This window comes from Glandiceps talaboti, chromosome 22 (assembly GCF_964340395.1).
Source record: "Glandiceps talaboti chromosome 22, keGlaTala1.1, whole genome shotgun sequence".
Taxonomy (NCBI): domain Eukaryota; kingdom Metazoa; phylum Hemichordata; class Enteropneusta; family Spengelidae; genus Glandiceps; species Glandiceps talaboti.
Genome location: NC_135570.1, coordinates 16,793,984 through 16,817,821, shown reverse-complemented (window position 1 = coordinate 16,817,821; position 23,838 = coordinate 16,793,984). Strand labels below are relative to the sequence as shown.

Sequence of the window (23,838 nt, the reverse complement as noted above, 5' to 3'; positions counted from 1 at the left end):
GCCCTGTGTGTCAGGAATTGGTCTTCTTAGATGAATGACATTATTAGAAAGTTTAGATATTGCCTAATTGACACCATGTGATATTGCCTAATTGACATCATGTGATATTAGCCTCATCAGGTTACGTAAACAATCAAATTGTCTAGAAAGTTTAGCATAGTATTTTTAAAACAGCATATTGAATTGAGATTATCACAAGCTGGCCAATGTTTCAGGGGTGAGGGATTACAAGCTGGCCAATGTGTACTATGGAATACAAATTCAATATGAGGACGAATCTCACCTTTTATTTCACTGTCCATTCTAGCATGACTTAAGAATGCACTTGTCTTCTATAATATCTTGATAACTTTAATGAGTCAGACAAAAGGAACTTTACAAGCCTAGAGTAGAGCAACTAACAAACATACACCAGACAGTGAAATCATTTCTTTATTTCATTCTACTACTTTACTTTTACTTTTGTTTACTTGTTATGATTATGTTCTTTTCATTTTCCTATTTCATCAGATAGTTATTTCATTTCATAGTAACAAATATGGACTGGGTCATGTATTACAGGTAAAGTAGCGAGGGATCGCCGAACGACTGTGCGTATCATACACATTTTATGTTCCCTAAGAACAATTTAGATAGATAAGAAACAGGCTTCTCATAGACCACTCAATACAAATATAAACAACATCATCCAACCCTACTGATACACAGACACACACATTGTCCTTGGAACAAACAAGCCATTGAAAGTTATTGCATTACAGGCTCAGATTTTGACACATACAAGTGTATTGATTTAAAGTTACAAGTGATATGTGTGTACACATACAGTGCCTGCTTGTCAGCAGGAATGTGGTGTTGTTTATATTTGTATTGAGTGGTTTGTGGGAAGCCTGTTTTTTATCTATCTAAATTGTTCTTGGGGAACATAAAATGTGTATGATATGCACAGTCGTTTGGCAATCCCTTGCTGTTTTACCTGTAATTTTCTGTTCTGTATATTCACATGACACTATAGATAATAAACAACTCCTACATTGTAATAATAATAATAATAAACTTTATTGTAACCTTATCTATAATTTCAGATATCAGAACAATACAATAAAGTAATTTTTTTGTATTTGTATTTACATCTATACCTTTGTTCCATGAAGTAACCATGGCAACTGCCATAATTGAGAAATCTGAAATGATATGTCTCAGGATCTGCTGTATTGATAAGAAATGAAGATATTCAGTTTGTTTACAATATGTCTTTGTGAAATGAAAAACCAAGTTGAAATGCAAACTTTTAAACACAGGGTGGTAAATATGTAAAATCTAGCAGAGTTCCTCAGTCATTTTTAATACCTGGCAAGGTTCTCCATAATTAGGGTATATAATGTATGGAAACTGTCATTTGATTGGCTGTTATCATGGGTTACAAGACTGTAAGTAGCAAATATACATTTAGTCTTATAATGTATGGAAACTGTCATTTGATTGGCTGTTATCATGGGTTACAAGACTGTAAGTAGCAAATATACATTTAGTCTTATAATGTATGGAAACTGTCATTTGATTGGCTGTTATCATGGGTTACAAGACTGTAAGTAGCAAATATACATTTAGTCGTATCAGTTTCAGTATCAGTTTCAGAGTTGTGTAAATAGTCTAATTCATTATTTTTTTCAGAATTAAACTTCTACTATTTCACCATGGCAACAGAGGAAGAACAAATGGAACAACTTGAGAACCAGACTGAGGATGACAACATCAAAGATGAAAACAGAGAAGAGTGTATATTGAGAGGGAAACAATTAAAAGCTGTACCGCCAATAGCCTGGAAGAACAGAGATATATACAAACTCTCTCTCCAAGGTAACAAGCTCAAGGAACTACCCTCTCAGATACGTCGACTAAAGTCCGTGCAAATTCTGATTCTGTCATTCAACGCATTTGACACCTTTCCACTTATTGTTTGTGAACTGAAACAGTTGCACACTTTATGCCTCAGTCGGAATAGACTCAAAAGTATCTCCTTGCAGATCTGCCAGTTGACAAACTTACGGGAACTCCGCCTGTCTGGAAATTTGCTGCCAGAGTTTCCTGAGGCTCTGACCACAGTAGAATTGAATAATTTGGAACTTATACATCTCTATGACAACAAGATTACTGAGATTCCAGAAGAAATCTCCAGGTTGGTGAAATTAAAGTATCTGAACATAAACGATAATAAAGTCACTAAAATCCCAGAGAGTTTCTGTGAGCTCAAGAATCTGGAGAAATTCAAAGCTCAGAATAATAAAATCAAGAAGCTACCACCAGATTTTGGAGATAAGCTGAGTGGATTACAACTTTTAGAGTTGAATGGTAATCCTCTAGTGATACCTCCATTGGCTGTATGTCAAAAAGGAATTAAAGCAATCAAGACATTCCAGGATGGCAAGAAGAAAGAAGCCGAGACTGCTCTTGCTGTGCACCTAGCAAAACGACAAGCTGATGGCCAAGCTGAAACACTGAATGGCATTGAAGAGAAAGCTGCTCTTCGACCTGCAGTACAAAAAACCACTGCTGATACATATTGTATTGATGGGATACCAGCATATCGGATGACAAGTCAACCACGTGGTATTGCAATCGTTATTAATAATCATCACTTTAAAGTTGATGAGACCAGACCAAATGAAAGTAGGAAACTACCAGAGAGAGAAGGAACACAATTTGATAAAGGTAAGAATAAATGTGTACACTTATCTCATAATTCTACGTTTAAGATGACTTTATTTTACTCATTACAGGACTTACATAAAAGGTATCCATCATGTATACAGTAAGAACTGAATAAAATTCTGCACCAATCATATGCTGATTGTTTCCATGATTTCAGATGTTAGGCCAATCACACTGGTTTCCATGGTTTCAGACTTTGAACCAATCACACACTGGTTTCCATGGTTTCAGACTTTGGACTAATCACATCCTGGTTTCCATGGTTTCCAATTTTACCCTATCACTTTAGTATCACTAGCAGTCATTCTCACTTCTGACAATATTTTGCAAAAACTAATTTTTAATATTATTTTTCATTTTGATAACAAGGGAAAGATCTGGTAGCAAGAATTTGACTGAACACAATGTGTTTGATAAAATGCTTGAAATTAATCCCACCACAAGTGAGGGCAACTAATGGGTTATGTTTACATTAGGTCATAGCAAAGTGAGGGCAACTAAAGGGTGGTCATAGCAAAGTCAGATAAACATTGTCAGCTGTTTTGTACATGCAGTTTACTAAATGAATAACATTATTTGGTGATGTTTTGTCGCTCAGTGAATAAGTGATGAATTCTAATTTGTAGTTTGATGAATACATTATTGGAAGTAATGTTTTGTGGTAATTTGTAGATATTTATTGGGTTGTCAATGGCCAAGTTTTCAGCTTGTGTGTTTAGACTTGCGGGTTGTTACAACTCAACCGAGACCAGGGGCATGAGGCAACTATGCTAGTGAAATCTGAAAATGATTATAATAAATAAAGGCCCAAATCATATTAATATGTATGAGTCATATTTACATCATACTTGCTTCTTGTTTCTTTATTTTTTATATAATATATTTGATAAGTTTATTACATGCTGACACTTATTTGGGATTCTCAGTAATTGTAAAAGCCAGAAATACACTGTGAACAATATAAATGAACAGCATCATGATGATAGATATGTATGTACACTTATCTGGTCTTTAAAAAAATAATGAAAACATTTTAAAGACAGTTTATGATATAACAGACTTCAAACAACAAGTATACTAATAGATTCAGTGTGTTTGTGTATGTGTATATTCTACAGATATTTATGATGTATCATGATGCCATGGCAGAACTTGTGATATCTTTAGGAATTACTTGTATCGTCTTCATGTTGTTTTTTTGTCTTTATTTAAATGTTATTCCACGGTTGGTATATACAAGAATTATTGCCTAATGTGCCCTTGCCTAGACTTGGCTGACTTTGGTTAAAAAATAACTAAGTCTGTATGAAGAGTAATGGTCAGTAGTGTGACCATATAGTACATGTATATCATAGTGTACTGGATGTCATTGTGGTCTCTATAAATAAAGTAGAGGTGTATAGGAACTAGACTAGTGTGACCTTACCAAACAAAATGAACTTATAGGTTTTCCCAGGTATTCTGCTTTCCTCCTGCTTTAACACTATGAATACTTGTCCACTGTAACTCTACTATTATTACAATTTATGTCTCACACATGGTTAGTATCAGTCTCTTAGGCCTACTTAGTCACTATAAAAATAAGTCATTACTACATAACTATGTTGTACTGCCACTAAGTAGAAAATCAATATCTGTGCAGTGTAATTAAAAATAGTGAAATTGTATAAAGATTCAACAGGTGGATTTTATTAATTTTCAATTCAATATCTATCCTGATACATTGATAGGGTAATTAAGGTGGATGGATGTCCATATACAATGTATTGCTAAAGGCAGTCTTGCTATCATCTACAATGTAATACAATAGTAGAATTAACAGATGATATAAAAACAGACATTTTCACCTTTGCTGTTACATTCACATAGACCAACACATGCATCAATCCATTCTTAACATCCATTCAGACAGACAGACAGATAGATAGAGACATACAGACTTAACAGACAGACACAGATACAGACAGCTGACACACCCAGAAAAACAGTCACAGGCATATAGACTTGACAGACAGACACAGACACAGACAGCTGACACACCCAGAAAAACAGTCACAGATTGACTTGACAGACAGACACAGACACAGACAGCTGACAGACCCAGAAAAACAGTCACAGGCATATAGTCTTGACCGACAGAGACAGACACAGACACAGACAGCTGACACACCCAGAAAAACAGTCACAGGCATATAGACTTGACAGACAGACACAGACACAGACAGCTGACACACCCAGAAAAACAGTCACAGATTGACTTGACAGACAGACACAGACACAGACAGCTGACAGACCCAGAAAAACAGTCACAGGCATATAGTCATGACCGACAGACACAGACACAGACAGCTGGCACACCCAGAAAAACAGTCACAGATTGACTTGACAGATTAGTCAAGTTCCAATATGGTAGGATCATCACAAATTACACCTCAGATAGAGAGATAGACAGACAGCCAGACAGTTGACATAGATAGCTACAACAGATAAACAGAAACACAGACTATAAATACAGAAAGACGTATAGACACACTGTGATAAAAATTATACATACATAATTCCACATACATTACATAGACAGATCTGACACATAATTCATTTAAATTCAACACATGTATGTAACAGTATATGTACTTGTTGTAGGTAGAAGTTTGTACATTGTCAAAGCTATCAGTAAATACTAAAAAAATGTAAACAATAAATGATGATTAAAGATTTGCATAGATAATTAGCAATGTTGTATTGTGTGATCTTGGAGCTGTATTAGTAAATGGATTTTCAAGAACACATGTACATGTATGTTGTACACGTATACATTTCTAAATACCATGCTAGGAGTGTACATTGTCAAGACATTGCTTTCAGGTGAATAAATTGAAGGCTATATTTTAGATGGTAACATGTTCTTTTACAGAGATTATTGAACCCAGACAGAGTAATGAGATTTTCCAATAAACTGTGCTGTCTGGTGTCATTGGGTGATAACATATTTGTGAGTCACTCTGTATTCTCAGTAAATCTGCAAGTCTATATTAGGTACTTGAAGAAATCCCAGCTGGCGTATCATGTTAGGTCAATATTGAAACAGATTTAAAGCCCTTTTTATGCTGCAATGGTAACATACATGTACCTGTCAGTCCAGAGTACAGGTACATCGCATGTATGTTACCTTTAACCTTGCAGTCAGTCCAGAAATTCTCCCAGATGTGGAGTTTTTTTGAACAAGATTTGTTATTCTTTGTTACCTGGGCTCTGAAATACTAGTGATGTATGTGTTACTAGTAATGAATAACACAAGAAAGGAGTAGCCAGCTTATCTAGTGAGTTGCCATCAAATGCCAAGGTATCCTGAATTATAAAGTAATAAAGGTCACAAAGGTGATATGCATATACTAAATCATTCAGTGTATGGGCTACATAGCAAACAAGTCAATAGTATTTAATAGTTGTGTTACTACACTGATTTTTTACCTTCCACAACTTTGTCCTTTATGATGTCAATTTGCTAAATTTTGAAAACCATATCAGCATATCCTATACGGTATCGTTATGATTGATACCTCCACTAGTCTATAGTCCCTATATGGGTATCGTTATGATTTATACCTCCACTAGTCTATAGTCCCTATATGGGTATCGTTATGATTTATACCTCCACTAGTCTATAGTCCCTATATGGTATCGTTATGATTCATACCTCCACTAGTCTATACATGTAGTTCCTATATGGTATCGTTATGATTTACACCTCCACTAGTCTATAGTTCCTATACGGGTATCGTTATGATTTACACCTCCACTAGTCTATATAGTTCCTATACGGTATCATTATGATTTACACCTCCACTAGTCTATAGTTCCTATACGGTATCATTATGATTTACACCTCCACTAGTCTATCGTTCCTATACGGTATCATTATGATTTACACCTCCACTAGTCTAGTCCTATACGGGTATCGTTATGTCGATTTACACCTCCACTAGTCTATAGTTCCTATACGGTATCGTTATGATTTAAACCTCCACTAGTCTATAGTTCCTATACGGTATCATTATGATTTACACCTCCACTAGTCTATCGTTCCTATACGGTATCATTATGATTTACACCTCCACTAGTCTAGTTCCTATACAGTATCATTATGATTTACACCTCCACTAGTCTAGTTCCTATACGGTATCATTATGATTTACACCTCCACTAGGCTAGTCCTATACTGGTATCGTTATGATTTACACCTCCACTAGTCTATAGTTCCTATACGGTATCATTATGATTTACACCTCCACTAGTCTATAGTTCCTATATGGTATCATTATGATTTACACCTCCACTAGTCTAGTCCTATACTGGTATCGTTATGATTTACACCTCCACTAGTCTAGTCCTATACGGGTATCGTTATGTCGATTTACACCTCCACTAGTCTATAGTTCCTATACGGTATCGTTATGATTTATTAAACCTCCACTAGTCTATAGTTCCTATACGGTATCATTATGATTTACACCTCCACTAGTCTATCGTTCCTATACGGTATCATTATGATTTACACCTCCACTAGTCTAGTTCCTATACGGTATCATTATGATTTACACCTCCACTAGTCTAGTTCCTATACGGTATCATTATGATTTACACCTCCACTAGGCTAGTCCTATACTGGTATCGTTATGATTTATACCTCCACTAGTCTATAGTTCCTATACGGTATCATTATGATTTACACCTCCACTAGTCTATAGTTCCTATACGGTATCATTATGATTTACACCTCCACTAGTCTATAGTTCCTATATGGTATCGTTATGATTTATACCTCCACTAGTCTATAGTCCCTATACGGTATCGTTATGATTTACACCTCCACTAGTCTATAGTTCCTATACAGGTATCGTTATGATTTACACCTCCACTAGTCTATAGTCCCTATACAGGTATCGTTATGATTTACACCTCCACTAGTCTATAGTTCCTATACAGGTATCGTTATGATTTACACCTCCACTAGTCTATATTCCCATACGGGTATTGTTATGATTTACACCTCCACTAGTCTATAGTCCCTATATGGTATCGTTATGCTTTATACCTTCACTAGTCTAGTTCCTATATGGTATCATTATGATTTACACCTCCACTAGTCTAGTCCTATACTGGTATCGTAGAGCTGGAGACCATGTTGGCATCCAGACTAAACATATCAGTCACATGTAATAAGTAAAAGAACTGAACTGGAGTGATCTTTAAACTTACAACAACTCTGTTCAAGATAATCAATTCTAAATGTGAATGCTTTTTTGATCACTTAAGTCAAACATCAATACGGATAATGACTAAAAGAGTACTTCTTAAGATATGCAAATTACTTCTCAGGAATCATTTCATTTCCATGACTGATAGCCTCTGGGGAAATGCTACTAGTGAATTCTTTGTTGTTTGTTGATTGTTAATGAAAATTTAATTATTTTATGGATTTTCTATGCATGAAGTAGATAATTGATGTGTTTAAAATAGACTAGACACTGTACTTTACCTGTTAATGACTTGTACATTGTATGTGATGCTGTACTGCAGTTAAGTAGTAATATACAGCTAGTTGTGGTAATATACAGCTAGTTGCATTGTGGTAATATACAGCTAGTTGCGGTAATATACAGTTAGTTGCGGTAATATACAGCTAGTTGTGGTAATATACAGCTAGTTGTTGTAATATACAGCTAGTTGTGGTTGTTGTAATATACAGCTAGTTGTGGTTGTTGTAATATACAGCTAGTTGTGGTAATATACAGCTAGTTGTGGTAATATATAGCTAGTTGTGGTAATATATAGCTAGTTGTGGTAATATACAGCTAGTTGTGGTTGTGGTAATATACAGCTAGTTGTTGTAATATACAGCTAGTTGTGGTAATATACAGCTAGTTGTGGTAATATATAGCTAGTTGTGGTAATATACAGCTAGTTGTGGTAATATACAGCTAGTTGTGGTTGTGGTAATATACAGCTAGTTGTGGTAATACACAGCTAGTTGTGGTAATATACAGCTAGTTGTGGTTGTTGTAATATACAGCTAGTTGTGGTAATATACAGCTAGTTGTGGTAATATACAGCTAGTTGTGGTAATATATAGCTAGTTGTGGTAATATACAGCTAGTTGTTGTAATATACAGCTAGTTGTGGTAATATACAGCTAGTTGTGGTTGTGGTAATATACAGCTAGTTGTTGTAATATACAGCTAGTTGTGGTAATATACAGCTAGTTGTTGTAATATACAGCTAGTTGTGGTTGTGGTAATATACAGCTAGTTGTTGTAATATACAGCTAGTTGTGGTAATATACAGCTAGTTGTGGTAATATATAGCTAGTTGTGGTAATATACAGCTAGCTGTGGTTGTGGTAATATACAGCTAGTTGTGGTAATATACAGCTAGTTGTTGTAATATACAGCTAGTTGTGGTTGTGGTAATATACAGCTAGTTGTGGTAATATATATAGCTAGTTGTGGTAATATACAGCTAGTTGTGGTAATATACAGCTAGTTGTGGTAATATACAGCTAGTTGTGGTTGTGGTAATATACAGCTAGTTGTGGTAATATACAGCTAGTTGTGGTTGTGGTAATATACAGCTAGTTGTGGTAATATACAGCTAGTTGCGGTTGTGGTAATATACAGCTAGTTGTGGTAATATACAGCTAGTTGTAATATACAGCTAGCTGTGGTAATATACAGCTAGTTGTGGTAATATACAGCTAGTTGTGGTAATATACAGCTAGTTGTGGTAATATACAGCTAGTTGTGGTTGTGGTAATATACAGCTAGTTGTGGTAATATACAGCTAGTTGTGGTAATATACAGCTAGCTGTGGTTGTGGTAATATACAGCTAGTTAGTGGTAATATACAGCTAGTTGTGGTTGTGGTAATATACAGCTAGTTGTGGTAATATACAGCTAGTTGTGGTAATATACAGCTAGTTGTGGTAATATACAGCTAGTTGTGGTTGTTGTAATATACAGCTAGTTGTGGTTGTTGTAATATATAGCTAGTTAGTGGTAATATACAGCTAGTTGTGGCAATATACAGCTAGTTGTGGTAATATACAGCTAGCTGTGGTTGTGGTAATATACAGCTAGCTGTGGTTGTGGTAATATACAGCTAGTTAGTGGTAATATACAGCTAGTTGTGGTTGTTGTAATATATAGCTAGTTAGTGGTAATATACAGCTAGTTGTGGTAATATACAGCTAGTTGTGGTAATATACAGCTAGTTGCGGTTGTGGTAATATACAGCTAGTTGTGGTTGTGGTAATATACAGCTAGTTGTGGTTGTGGTAATATACAGCTAGTTGTGGTAATATACAGCTAGTTGTGGTTGTTGTAATATACAGCTAGTTAGTGGTAATATACAGCTAGTTGTGGTAATATACAGCTAGTTGTGGTTGTGGTAATATACAGCTAGTTGTGGTAATATACAGCTAGTTGTGGTAATATGCAGCTAGTTGTGGTAATATACAGCTAGCTGTGGTTGTGGTAATATACAGCTAGTTGTGGTAATATACAGCTAGTTGTGGTTGTTGTAATATACAGCTAGTTAGTGGTAATATACAGCTAGTTGTGGTAATATACAGCTAGTTGTGGTAATATACAGCTAGTTGTGGTTGTGGTAATATACAGCTAGTTGTGGTAATATACAGCTAGTTGTGGTAATATACAGCTAGCTGTGGTTGTGGTAATATAAAGCTAGTTAGTCGCAATATACAGCTAGCTGTGGTTGTGGTAATATACAGTTAATTAGTGGTAATATACAGCTAGTTGTGGTAATATACAGCTAGCTGTGGTTGTGGTAATATACAGCTAGTTGTGGTAATATACAGCTAGTTGTGGTAATATACAGCTAGTTGCGGTTGTGGTAATATACAGCTAGTTGTGGTTGTGGTAATATACAGCTAGTTGTGGTAATATACAGCTAGTTGTGGTTGTTGTAATATACAGCTAGTTGTGGCAATATACAGCTTGTTGCGGTTGTGGTAATATACAGCTAGTTGTGGTAATATACAGCTAGTTGTGGTAATATACAGCTAGTTGTGGTAATATACAGCTAGTTGTGGTTGTTGTAATATACAGCTAGTTGTGGTAATATACAGCTAGTTGTGGTAATATACAGCTAGTTGTGGTTGTGGTAATATACAGCTAGTTGTGGTAATATACAGCTAGTTGTGGTTGTGGTAATATAAAGCTAGTTGTGGTAATATACAGCTAGTTGTGGTTGTAATATAAAGCTAGTTGTGGTTGTGGTAATATACAGCTAGTTGTGGTAATATACAGCTAGTTGTGGTAATATACAGCTAGTTGCGGTAATATACAGTTAGTTGCGGTAATATACAGCTAGTTGTGGTAATATATAGCTAGTTGTGGTAATATACAGCTAGCTGTGGTTTTGGTAATATACAGCTAGTTGTGGTTGTGGTAATATACAGCTAGTTGTGGTTGTGGTAATATACAGCTAGTTGTGGTTGTGGTAATATACAGCTAGTTGCGGTAATATACAGCTAGTTGCGGTAATATACAGCTAGTTGTGGTAATATACAGCTAGTTGTGGTAATAATACAGCTAGTTGTGGTAATATACAGCTAGTTGTGGTTGTTGTAATATACAGCTAGTTGTGGTAATATACAGCTAGTTGCGGTAATATACAGCTAGTTGCGGTAATATACAGCTAGTTGTGGTAATATACAGCTAGTTGTGGTAATAATACAGCTAGTTGTGGTAATATACAGCTAGTTGTGGTTGTGGTAATATACAGCTAGTTGTGGCAGGCAGGCAGGCAGACAGACAGACATGGACAGACATACATACATACAGTCAGGCAGACGGATGGCCGAACAGATGGAGAGACAGACAGACTTAGATACAATTAATCCCATAACTTCTCCCCTTAAGGAATACATCATGGATTCCAGACTATGTTGTAGATAGATACATTGATCATCGATAATTTAAAAAAATCTATTTTGGACATTGATTTAATTTTCTCTGTAATAGGGTAGTTTTAGTATGTCTAAAGTGGAAACCTGCAGTTATACAACTTTAAATTATTTAACCAGATTTAAACTGAATGCCTTCCATAAGGGTTATCTTGAGTTTTTTGTTCCTACACATAAGAATTGCTGGAATGCAACAATCTTTGTTATAGTAGGCTATTAGTAGTATAGTACATGATATACCCCTGAATTGGCAAAAAGGTGTGCCAAACTATAGAAATCTGAAAGGACTTTGTGATATCAATCTATGTACATGTATAGTGGAACAGATGTACATGTAATGGCTTTTGAAATCACATTACTCAAATTTACAGGGGTACACATACATCCGACATGCATACAGACCGTACGTACATTTACCCATTCATACAGAACAAATGTATGGATTGCTTATTGGTATCATTTGAACATAATACATTTTAGTTCTATATCTGTGATTTTTGAAGTCCCAGTGAAAGTTAGTTGTCGAAAAAGTTATTCAAATATCTGCTACCTATTCTCAATATAGGAAAGCTTGACTTCGAACACTCTGACTTTCGCGATCCCCTACATCCCGGGATATGTACACTCATTTCCATGGCAAATGATAAACAAAATTCAAACCGTCGTAACATTGCTAGTACACATCAGAAAGTTTACATACTTTATAGTAAGCATGATACTGCTCTATACTTTGATTCTCGTTTACGGCAATATACCCTTTATATAACACTCAGTTCAAGAATTTCGCGATGCACGCCACAATAAGGTGAATTTCCATGGCTTTCAAATTCGTTTGGTTTCTCAAGATATAAAATTCAGATCTGGACAAAAACTTATCGATATATATTTTGATATACATACCTTTCAATACATATAGTTGTTACATGTAATTACATCATATATATCTAGTTGTTACATGTAATTACATCATATATATCTAGTTGTCACATGTAATTACATCATATATATCTAGTTGTTACATGTAATTACATCATATATATCTAGTTGTTACATGTAATTACATCATATATAACTAGTTGTTACATGTAATTACATCATATATATCTAGTTGTCACATGTAATTACATCATATATATCTAGTTGTTACATGTAATTACATCATATATATCTAGTTGTTACATGTAATTACATCATATATAACTAGTTGTTACATGTAATTACATCATATATATCTAGTTGTTACATGTAATTACATCATATATATCTAGTTGTCACATGTAATTACATCATATATATCTAGTTGTTACATGTAATTACATCATATATATCTAGTTGTTACATGTAATTATGTCATATATATCTAGTTGTTACATGTAATTACATCATATATATCTAGTTGTTACATGTAATTACATCATATGTATCTAGTTGTTACATGTAATTACATCATATATATCTAGTTGTTACATGTAATTACATTATATATATCTAGTTGTTACATGTAATTACATCATATATATCTAGTTGTTACATGTGATTACATTATATATATCTAGTTGTTACATGTAATTACATCATATATATCTAGTTGTTACATGTAATTACATCATATATATCTAGTTGTTACATGTAATTACATCATATATATCTAGTTGTTACATGTAATTACATCATATATATCTAGTTGTTACATGTAATTACATCATATATAACTAGTTGTTACATGTAATTACATCATATATATCTAGTTGTTACATGTAATTATGTCATATATATCTAGTTGTTACATGTAATTACATCATATCATATATAACGAGTTGTTACATGTAATTATGTCATATATATCTAGTTGTTACATGTAATTACATCATATATAACTAGTTGTTACATGTAATTACATCATATATATCTAGTTGTTACATGTAATTACATCATATCATATATATCTAGTTGTCACATGTAATTATGTCATATATATCTAGTTGTTACATGTAATTACATCATATATAACTAGTTGTTACATGTAATTACATCATATATATCTAGTTGTTACATGTAATTACATCATATATATCTAGTTGTTACATGTAATTACATCATATATATCTAGTTGTTACATGTAATTACATCATATATAACGAGTTGTTACATGTAATTACATCATATATATCTAGTTGTTACATGTAATTACATCATATATATCTAGTTGTTACATGTAATTACATCATATTTATCTAGTTGTTACATGTAATTACATCATATATAACTAGTTGTTACATGTAATTACATTATATATATCTAGTTGTTACATGTAATTACATCATATGTATCTAGTTGTTACATGTAATTACATCATATATAACGAGTTGTTACATGTAATTACATCATATATATCTAGTTGTTACATGTAATTACATTATATATATCTAGTTGTTACATGTAATTACATCATATATATCTAGTTGTTACATGTAATTACATCATATATAACGAGTTGTTACATGTAATTACATCATATATATCTAGTTGTTACATGTAATTACATCATATATATCTAGTTGTTACATGTAATTATGTCATATATAACGAGTTGTTACATGTAATTACATCATATATATCTAGTTGTTACATGTAATTACATCATATATATCTAGTTGTTACATGTAATTACATCATATATAACTAGTTCAATTGTTACCTATGTGGAGAGTATCATATTAATATGGTAACAGAAAGTGAATGCATTGTAATCATATGAATTAATTTGATTCAAGAACACAAATTTATTGAGGCAGACACACAATTGTTTATGTGTATTTGCTGCCAACACACCTGCATAGAAATGTCACACTTTTCTTTAAGTGAATTATTATGGTGTGACCACTGCAACCTGGGATAATAGTGCATTCTACCAAGTTTTTTTCCTGGCCGTCCAGATTTTCTGAAGGCTATTGAAGTTATAGCCATGATTTGAACCAACATAATAGCATTGCAAATTATAGCAAAGAGAAGCGTATGTTTTGTAAAAGTCCTTAGTGAAAGGCCATTGTGTTTTGAGTATAAAGAAGAAAAATAGAAAATCTATAGGTGTTTAAACAACAAAGAGATTTGTATAAATAGTACAATGTAACATGGTACAGCCCCAGAGGGGGGTACAGCTCCTTACACAGATTTGTATTAAGACTGCCAGGGTAGAATATCTCATTACACGTAGCTCATAAATCATCCAATAGGTAAAAAGGTTAAAGTTGTTGTTCAATTGTACATGCACTGTGTGGTAAAATTTATAATTATAAAAGCTGTCACAGTGACATTTCCTTAGATAGTCTGGTGTAAGATTTTACAGGTTAATGTGAGAATGATATTATAGGAAATGAATTAGCACTATTATGTTCCTCATCTGTTTTCATACAGGAAGACTTAAAAGTTAAATATAAAATCTTTGCACATATTCTGGCAACAAACCTATGTATTCCATATATATTATGATATCTTTTAATGCCATAGTAGTGTTGGTAGTCTGGTAGATAATCTTTTATCTGTTATCCTCAAGCTTAGTACGTCACATTTTGATTTAGTTATTTATCAGTTTCTGTATCAGATTAGAACCTAGCGGGCATAAACCTTATAACTCAGCCATGACACTGTATACTGTGATTTGCATACAATTAGTCCATGCCATATGATAGATGGGTATTTGTAGACCATGATCATTGATGTACAAAATTTATTTTCAGTGGTCAGCATACATTGTATGTGTGCAGTTTATGGTCAGTGATATAGACATGTATATATATAGACCATATATATGTACATAATTATGTCTATGATAAGTGTGTGAATGGGTATTCATATGCCATATTGTACTGTGTACATGTACATACATAAATGTAGTCTATGCTCAGTGCACTGTACATGTATGTACATTTGTACATGTATATGTATGTACATTGTATGCAGTGGGTATTTATAGACATTGTACTAACATGTGACACATAGTCTTAGACTATATGGTCAGTGTACATGTATGTGTATGTGTATTTATAGACTATGTACATATAGTCTATGGTCAGTGTATATGTATGTGTATGTATAGACTAATGTACATATAGTGTATGGTCAGTGTACATGTATGTACAGTATTTATAGACTATGTACATATAGTCTATGGTCAGTGTATATGTATGTATGTGTATTTATAAACTATGTACATATAGTCTATGGTCAGTGTACATTGTATATGTATGTACAGTATTTATAGACTATGTACATATAGTCTATGGTCAGTGTACATGTATGTACAGTATTTATAGACTATGTACATATAGTCTATGGTCAGTGTACATGTATGTACAGTATTTATAGACTATGTACATATAGTCTATGGTCAGTGTACATGTATGTACAGTATTTATAGACTATGTACATATAGTCTATGGTCAGTGTACATGTATGTACAGTATTTATAAACTATGTACATATAGTCTATGGTCAGTGTATATGTATGTACAGTATTTATAGACTATGTACATATAGTCTATGGTCAGTGTACATGTATGTATTTATAGACTATGTACATATAGTCTATGGTCAATGTACATGTATGTACAGTATTTATAGACTATGTACATATAGTCTATGGTCAGTGTATATGTATGTATGTGTATTTATAAACTATGTACATATAATCTATGGTCAGTGTACATGTATGTACAGTATTTATAGACTATGTACATATAGTCTATGGTCAGTGTACATGTATGTATTTATAGACTATGTACATATAGTCTATGGTCAGTGTATATGTATGTATTTATAGACTATGTACATATAGTCTATGGTCAGTGTACATGTATGTACAGTATTTGTAGACTATGTACACATAGTCTATGGTCAATGTACATGTATGTATGGGTATTATATAGACCATGTACATATAGTCTATGGTCAGTGTACATGTATGTACAGTATTTATAAACTATGTACATATAGTCTATGGTCAGTGTATATGTATGTATGTGTATTTATAGACTATGTACATATAGTCTATGGTCAGTGTACATGTATGTACAGTATTTATAGACTGTACATATAGTCTATGGTCAGTGTATATGTATGTACAGTATTTATAGACCATGTACATATAGTCTATGGTCAATGTACATGTATGTATGTGTATTTATAAACTATGTACATATAGTCTATGGTCAATATACATGTATGTATTTATAGACTATGTACATATAGTATATGGTCAGTGTATATGTATGTATGTGTATTTATAAACTATGTACATATAGTCTATGGTCAGTGTACATGTATGTACAGTATTTATAGACTATGTACATATAGTCTATGGTCAGTGTACATGTATGTACAGTATTTATAGACTATGTACATATAGTCTATGGTCAGTGTACATGTATGTATGTGTATTTATAGACTATGTACATATAGTCTATGGTCAGTGTATATGTATGTATGTGTATTTATAGACTATGTACATATAGTCTATGGTCAGTGTATATGTATATTATGTGTATTTATAAACTATGTACATATAGTCTATGGTCAGTGTATATGTATGTATGTGTATTTATAGACTATGTACATATAGTCTATGGTCAGTGTATATGTATGTTATGTGTATTTATAGACTATGTACATATAGTCTATGGTCAGTGTATATGTATGTTATGTGTATTTATAGACTATGTACATAATAGTCTATGGTCAGTGTATATGTATATTATGTGTATTTATAGACTATGTACATATAGTCTATGGTCAGTGTATATGTATGTACAGTATTTATAGACTATGTACATATAGTCTATGGTCAATGTATATGTATGTATGTGTATTTATAGACTATGTACATATAGTCTATGGTCAGCGTACATGTATGTATGGGTTTTTATAGACCATGTACATATAGTCTATGGTCAGTGTACATGTATGTACAGTATTTATAGACTATGTACATATAGTATATGGTCAGTGTACATGTATGTACAGTATTTATAGACCGTGTACATATAGTCTATGGTCAGTGTACATGTATGTATTTATAGACTATGTACATATAGTATATGGTCAGTGTACATGTATGTACAGTATTTATAGACTATGTACATATAGTCTATGGTCAGTGTACATGTATGTACAGTATTTATAGACCGTGTACATATAGTCTATGGTCAGTGTACATGTATGTATTTATAGACTATGTACATATAGTCTATGGTCAATGTACATGTATGTATGGGTATTATATAGACCATGTACATATAGTCTATGGTCAGTGTACATGTATGTACAGTATTTATAGACTATGTACATATAGTCTATGGTCAGTGTACATGTATGTACAGTATTTATAGACTATGTACATATAGTCTATGGTCAGTGTACATGTATGTACAGTATTTATAGACTATGTACATATAGTGCTATGGTCAGTGTACATGTATGTACAGTATTTATAGACTATGTACATATAGTCTATGGTCAGTGTATATGTATGTACAGTATTTATAGACTATGTACATATAGTCTATGGTCAGTGTATATGTATGTACAGTATTTATAGACTATGTACATATAGTCTATGGTCAGTGTATATGTATTTGTATGTGTATTTATAGACTATGTACATATAGTCTATGGTCAGTGTACATGTATGTATGTGTATTTATAAACTATGTACATATAGTCTATGGTCAGTGTATATGTATGTATGTGTATTTATAGACTATGTACATATAGTCTATGGTCAGTGTACATGTATGTATGTGTATTTATAAACTATGTACATATAGTCTATGGTCAGTGTATATGTATGTATGTGTATTTATAGACTATGTACATATAGTCTATTGTCAGTGTACATGTATGTATGTGTATTTATAAACTATGTACATATAGTCTATGGTCAGTGTACATGTATGTACAGTATTTATAGACTATGTACATATAGTCTATATGGTCAGTGTATATGTATGTGTATGTGTATTTATAGACTATGTACATATAGTCTATGGTCAGTGTACATGTATGTATGTGTATTTATAAACTATGTACATATAGTCTATGGTCAGTGTATATGTATGTATGTGTATTTATAGACTATGTACATATAGTCTATGGTCAGTGTACATGTATGTATGTGTATTTATAAACTATGTACATATAGTCTATGGTCAGTGTATATGTATGTATGTGTATTTATAGACTATGTACATATAGTCTATGGTCAGTGTACATGTATGTATGTGTATTTATAAACTATGTACATATAGTCTATGGTCAGTGTACATGTATGTACAGTATTTATAGACTGTGTACATATAGTCTATGGTCAGTGTACATGTATGTATGTGTATTTATAGACTATGTACATATAGTCTATGGTCAGTGTACATGTATGTATGTGTATTTATAAACTATGTACATATAGTCTATGGTCAATATACATGTATGTATGTATGTGTATTTATAGACTATGTACATATAGTCTATGGTCATGTACATGTATGTATGTATGTGTATTTATAGACTATGTACATATAGTCTATGGTCAATGTACATGTATGTGTATGTATAGACTAATGTACATATAGTCTATGGTCAATGTACATGTATGTACAGTATTTATAGACTATGTACATATAGTCTATGGTCAGTGTATATGTATGTACAGTATTTATAGACTATGTACATATAGTCTATGGTCAGTGTATATGTATGTATGTGTATTTATAGACAATGTACATATAGTCTATGGTCAATGTACATGTATGTATGTGTATTTATAGACTATGTACATATAGTCTATGGTCAGTGTACATGTATGTATGTGTATTTATAGACTATGTACATATAGTCTATGGTCAGTGTATATGTATGTACATTATTTATAGACTATGTACATATAGTCTATGGTCAGTGTACATGTATGTACAGTATTTATAGACTATGTACATATAGTCTATGGTCAGTGTACATGTATGTACAGTATTTATAGACTATGTACATATAGTCTATGGTCAGTGTACATGTATGTACAGTATTTATAGACTATGTACATATAGTCTATGGTCAGTGTACATGTATGTACAGTATTTATAGACTATGTACATATAGTCTATGGTCAGTGTATATGTATGTACAGTATTTATAGACTATGTACATATAGTCTATGGTCAGTGTATATGTATGTACAGTATTTATAGACTATGTACATATAGTCTATGGTCAATGTACATGTATGTACATGTATGGGTATTATATAGACTATGTACATATAGTCTATGGTCAGTGTACATGTATGTATGTGTATTTATAGACTATGTACATATAGTCTATGGTCAATGTACATGTATGTACATGTATGGGTATTATATAGACTATGTACATATAGTCTATGGTCAGTGTACATGTATGTATGTGTATTTATAGACTATGTACATATAGTATATAAGAATCTATTTCAGTGGATTTGTGTCAGTATCAAAACTCCACTCTATAAGAATCTATTTCAGTGGATCTGTGTCGGTATCAAAACTCCACTCTATAAGAATCTATTTCAGTGGATCTGTGTCAGTATCAAAACTCCACTCTATAAGAATCTATTTCAGTGGATCTGTGTCGGTATCAAAACTCCACTCTATAAGAATCTATTTCAGTGGATCTGTGTCAGTATCAAAACTCCACTCTATAAGAATCTATTTCAGTGGATCTGTGTCAGTATCAAAACTCCACTCTATAAGAATCTATTTCAATGGATCTGTGTCAGTATCAAAACTCCACTCTATAAGAATCTATTTCAGTGGATCTGACGTGGCACTATCAAAACTCCACTCTATAAGAATCTATTTCAGTGGATCTGTGTCAGTATCAAAACTCCACTCTATAAGAATCTATTTCAGTGGACCTGTGTCAGTATCAAAACTCCACACTATAAGAATCTATTTCAGTGGATCTGTGTCAGTATCAAAACTCCACTCTATAAGAATCTATTTCAGTGGATCTGACGTGGCACTATCAAAACTCCACTCTATAAGAATCTATTTCAGTGGATTTGTGTCAGTATCAAAACTCCACTCTATAAGAATCTATTTCAGTGGATCTGTGTCGGTATCAAAACTCCACTCTATAAGAATCCATTTCAGTGGATCTGTGTCGGTATTAAAACTCCACTCTATAAGAATCTATTTCAGTGGATCTGTGTCACTATCAAACTCCACTCTATAAGAATCTATTTCAGTGGACCTGTGTCAGTATCAAAACTCCACTCTATAAGAATCCATTTCAGTGGATCTGTGTCAGTATCAAAACTCCACACTATAAGAATCTATTTCAGTGGATCTGTGTCGGTATCAAAACTCCACTCTATAAGAATCTATTTCAGTGGATCTGACGTGGCACTATCAAAACTCCACTCTATAAGAATCTATTTCAGTGGATCTGTGTCAGTATCAAAACTCCACTCTATAAGAATCTATTTCAGTGGATCTGACGTGGCACTATCAAAACTCCACTCTATAAGAATCTATTTCAGTGGATCTGTGGCAGCAACAGTTATGGCAGCCTATAAAGGTGCCATTGTAACTACAAGTAATGTACATTGTTAGATATTTGATATGGTTCACCCCGTTATGTAGACTTTCAAGAGTTTACTTACTTTACCTATTCTATGCATTATATTTCAACAAACAAACAAATGCATTCATCCATTCTATATATTATATTTCAACAAACAAACAAACAAATGCATTCATCCATTCTATGCATTGTATTTCAACAAACACACAAAACAACAAAATGTAATTGAATCGCCAGGATTGCATAGCCCCAGGATTGCATAGGATTATTTAGATGCAGTAACCCATTAACACTTGAAACGATAAAAGAATTGTAATTGTAATCCATATTGTCTTGACATTGCCACTTTTGAGTTTCGAAAAAAGTATGGGTTGATAAAAGTTCATTCTCAGACTAAAGGTACAATTGATGAACAGCATTTTTTCACTTAATGTATCATCAATATATTAACACTATATCAAAACTTATTAACAAAATAAAGATAAAAATGGTATCAAAGTCGTAATAATTACCACCAATATAATTTACCTGGCTGTCAGGACATGTCTTAATTACATGTACATTGTTCCTGAAGTTTTATAATTGCATGTATATTGTTATCATCAAGATATGTAGTAAATGAATTATCCACTGTAGCCTAGCTATAGTCAAAATATGTGATGGTAGATATGTGGTACATGAATCCACTGTAGCCTAGCTAGTTAAAATATGTGATGGTAGATATGTGGTACATGAATCCACGCCACCCTAGTCTAGCTAGTCAAAATATGTGATAGATATGGTAGATACATGTATGTGGTAAATGAATCCACTGTAGCCTAGAGTTGCTTTCACTATAATGTGATAATATATGAATACCAGATAGTTACTAGAAAAGTAACACATTGAATATCAAAACTCAAGTAATTTTAAAGTGGCAGAAGCGGCATGGGTAAATGTTTTACTCACTTACATGATAATTTGATTAAACTATTTTAAAATGATTTTAATGTCAATTATGCATTGCCTTCTAAAACAATACAATTGTCTTCTGGTGTTATTAAAACAGTTAATTGCACAGTAGGAATTTCCTGAACATTTTTGATACATATGATAATTTAGTCATCGGATCATTTATCTTATACCTGGTTTGAGTTTAGTTAATTGTAAATGGTGTGCTCTGTATTAAAAGTACAATACTGTGAGTACTTTATACATCATGTACAATGTAACTGTATACATCATAAACTATGCCGCAAACACATCTAAACTCAGCTTGTGCCACTTTGATTTGAGAAAACATTTAAGACAGCATATCATACAAATGGTATGATAATAGACAAGGTAGCATGCCATGACTGAGATTTGTACATTGAATGATAATAGACAAGGTAGCATGCCATGACTGAGATTTGTACATTGAATGATAATAGACAAGGTAGCATGCCATGACTGGGATTTGTACATTGAATGATAATAGACAAGGTAGCATGCCATGACTGAGATTTGTACATTGAATGATAATAGACAAGGTAGCATGCCATGACTGGGATTTGTACATTGAATGATAATAGACAAGGTAGCATGTCATGACTGAGATTTGTACATTGAATGATAATAGACAAGGTAGCATGCCATGACTGGGATTTGTACATTGAATGATAATAGACAAGGTAGCATGCCATGACTGAGATTTGTACATTGAATGATAATAGACAAGGTAGCATGCCATGACTGGGATTTGTACATTGAATGATAATAGACAAGGTAGCATGCCATGACTGGGATTTGTACATTGAATGATAATAGACAAGGTAGCATGCCATGACTGGGATTTGTACATTGAATGATAATAGACAAGGTAGCATGCCATGACTGAGATTTGTACATTGAATTATAATAGACAAGGTAGCATGCCATGACTGGGATTTGTACATTGAATGATAATAGACAAGGTAGCATGCCATGACTGAGATTTGTACATTGAATGATAATAGACAAGGTAGCATGCCATGACTGAGATTTGTACATTGAATGATAATAGACAAGGTAGCATGCCATGACTGAGATTTGTACATTGAATGATAATAGACAAGGTAGCATGCCATGACTGAGATTTGTACATTGAATGATAATAGACAAGGTAGCATGCCATGACTGAGATTTGTACATTGAATGATAATAGACAAGGTAGCATGCCATGACTGAGATTTGTACATTGAATGATAATAGACAAGGTAGCATGTCATGACTGAGATTTGTACATTGAATTATAATAGACAAGGTAGCATGCCATGACTGGGATTTGTACATTGAATGATAATAGACAAGGTAGCATGCCATGACTGAGATTTGTACATTGAATGATAATAGACAAGGTAGCATGCCATGACTGAGATTTGTACATTGAATTATAATAGACAAGGTAGCATGCCATGACTGGGATTTGTACATTGAATGATAATAGACAAGGTAGCATGCCATGACTGAGATTTGTACATTGAATGATAATAGACAAGGTAGCATGCCATGACTGAGATTTGTACATTGAATGA

General features: G+C 33.0%; 1 protein-coding gene across 1 annotated transcript in view; it reads left to right on the top strand.

Moving 5' to 3' along the window:
• LOC144452095 (uncharacterized) overlaps positions 1 to 23,838 on the top strand; it is a 32,615-nt gene that overhangs the window by 1,488 nt on the left and 7,289 nt on the right. Inside the window, exon 2 of the mRNA XM_078143107.1 lies at positions 1,675 to 2,712. Coding sequence (XP_077999233.1) covers positions 1,698 to 2,712 — 1,015 coding nt within the window. The 5' untranslated portion in view covers positions 1,675 to 1,697. The remainder of the gene's footprint in view (positions 1 to 1,674; positions 2,713 to 23,838) is intronic.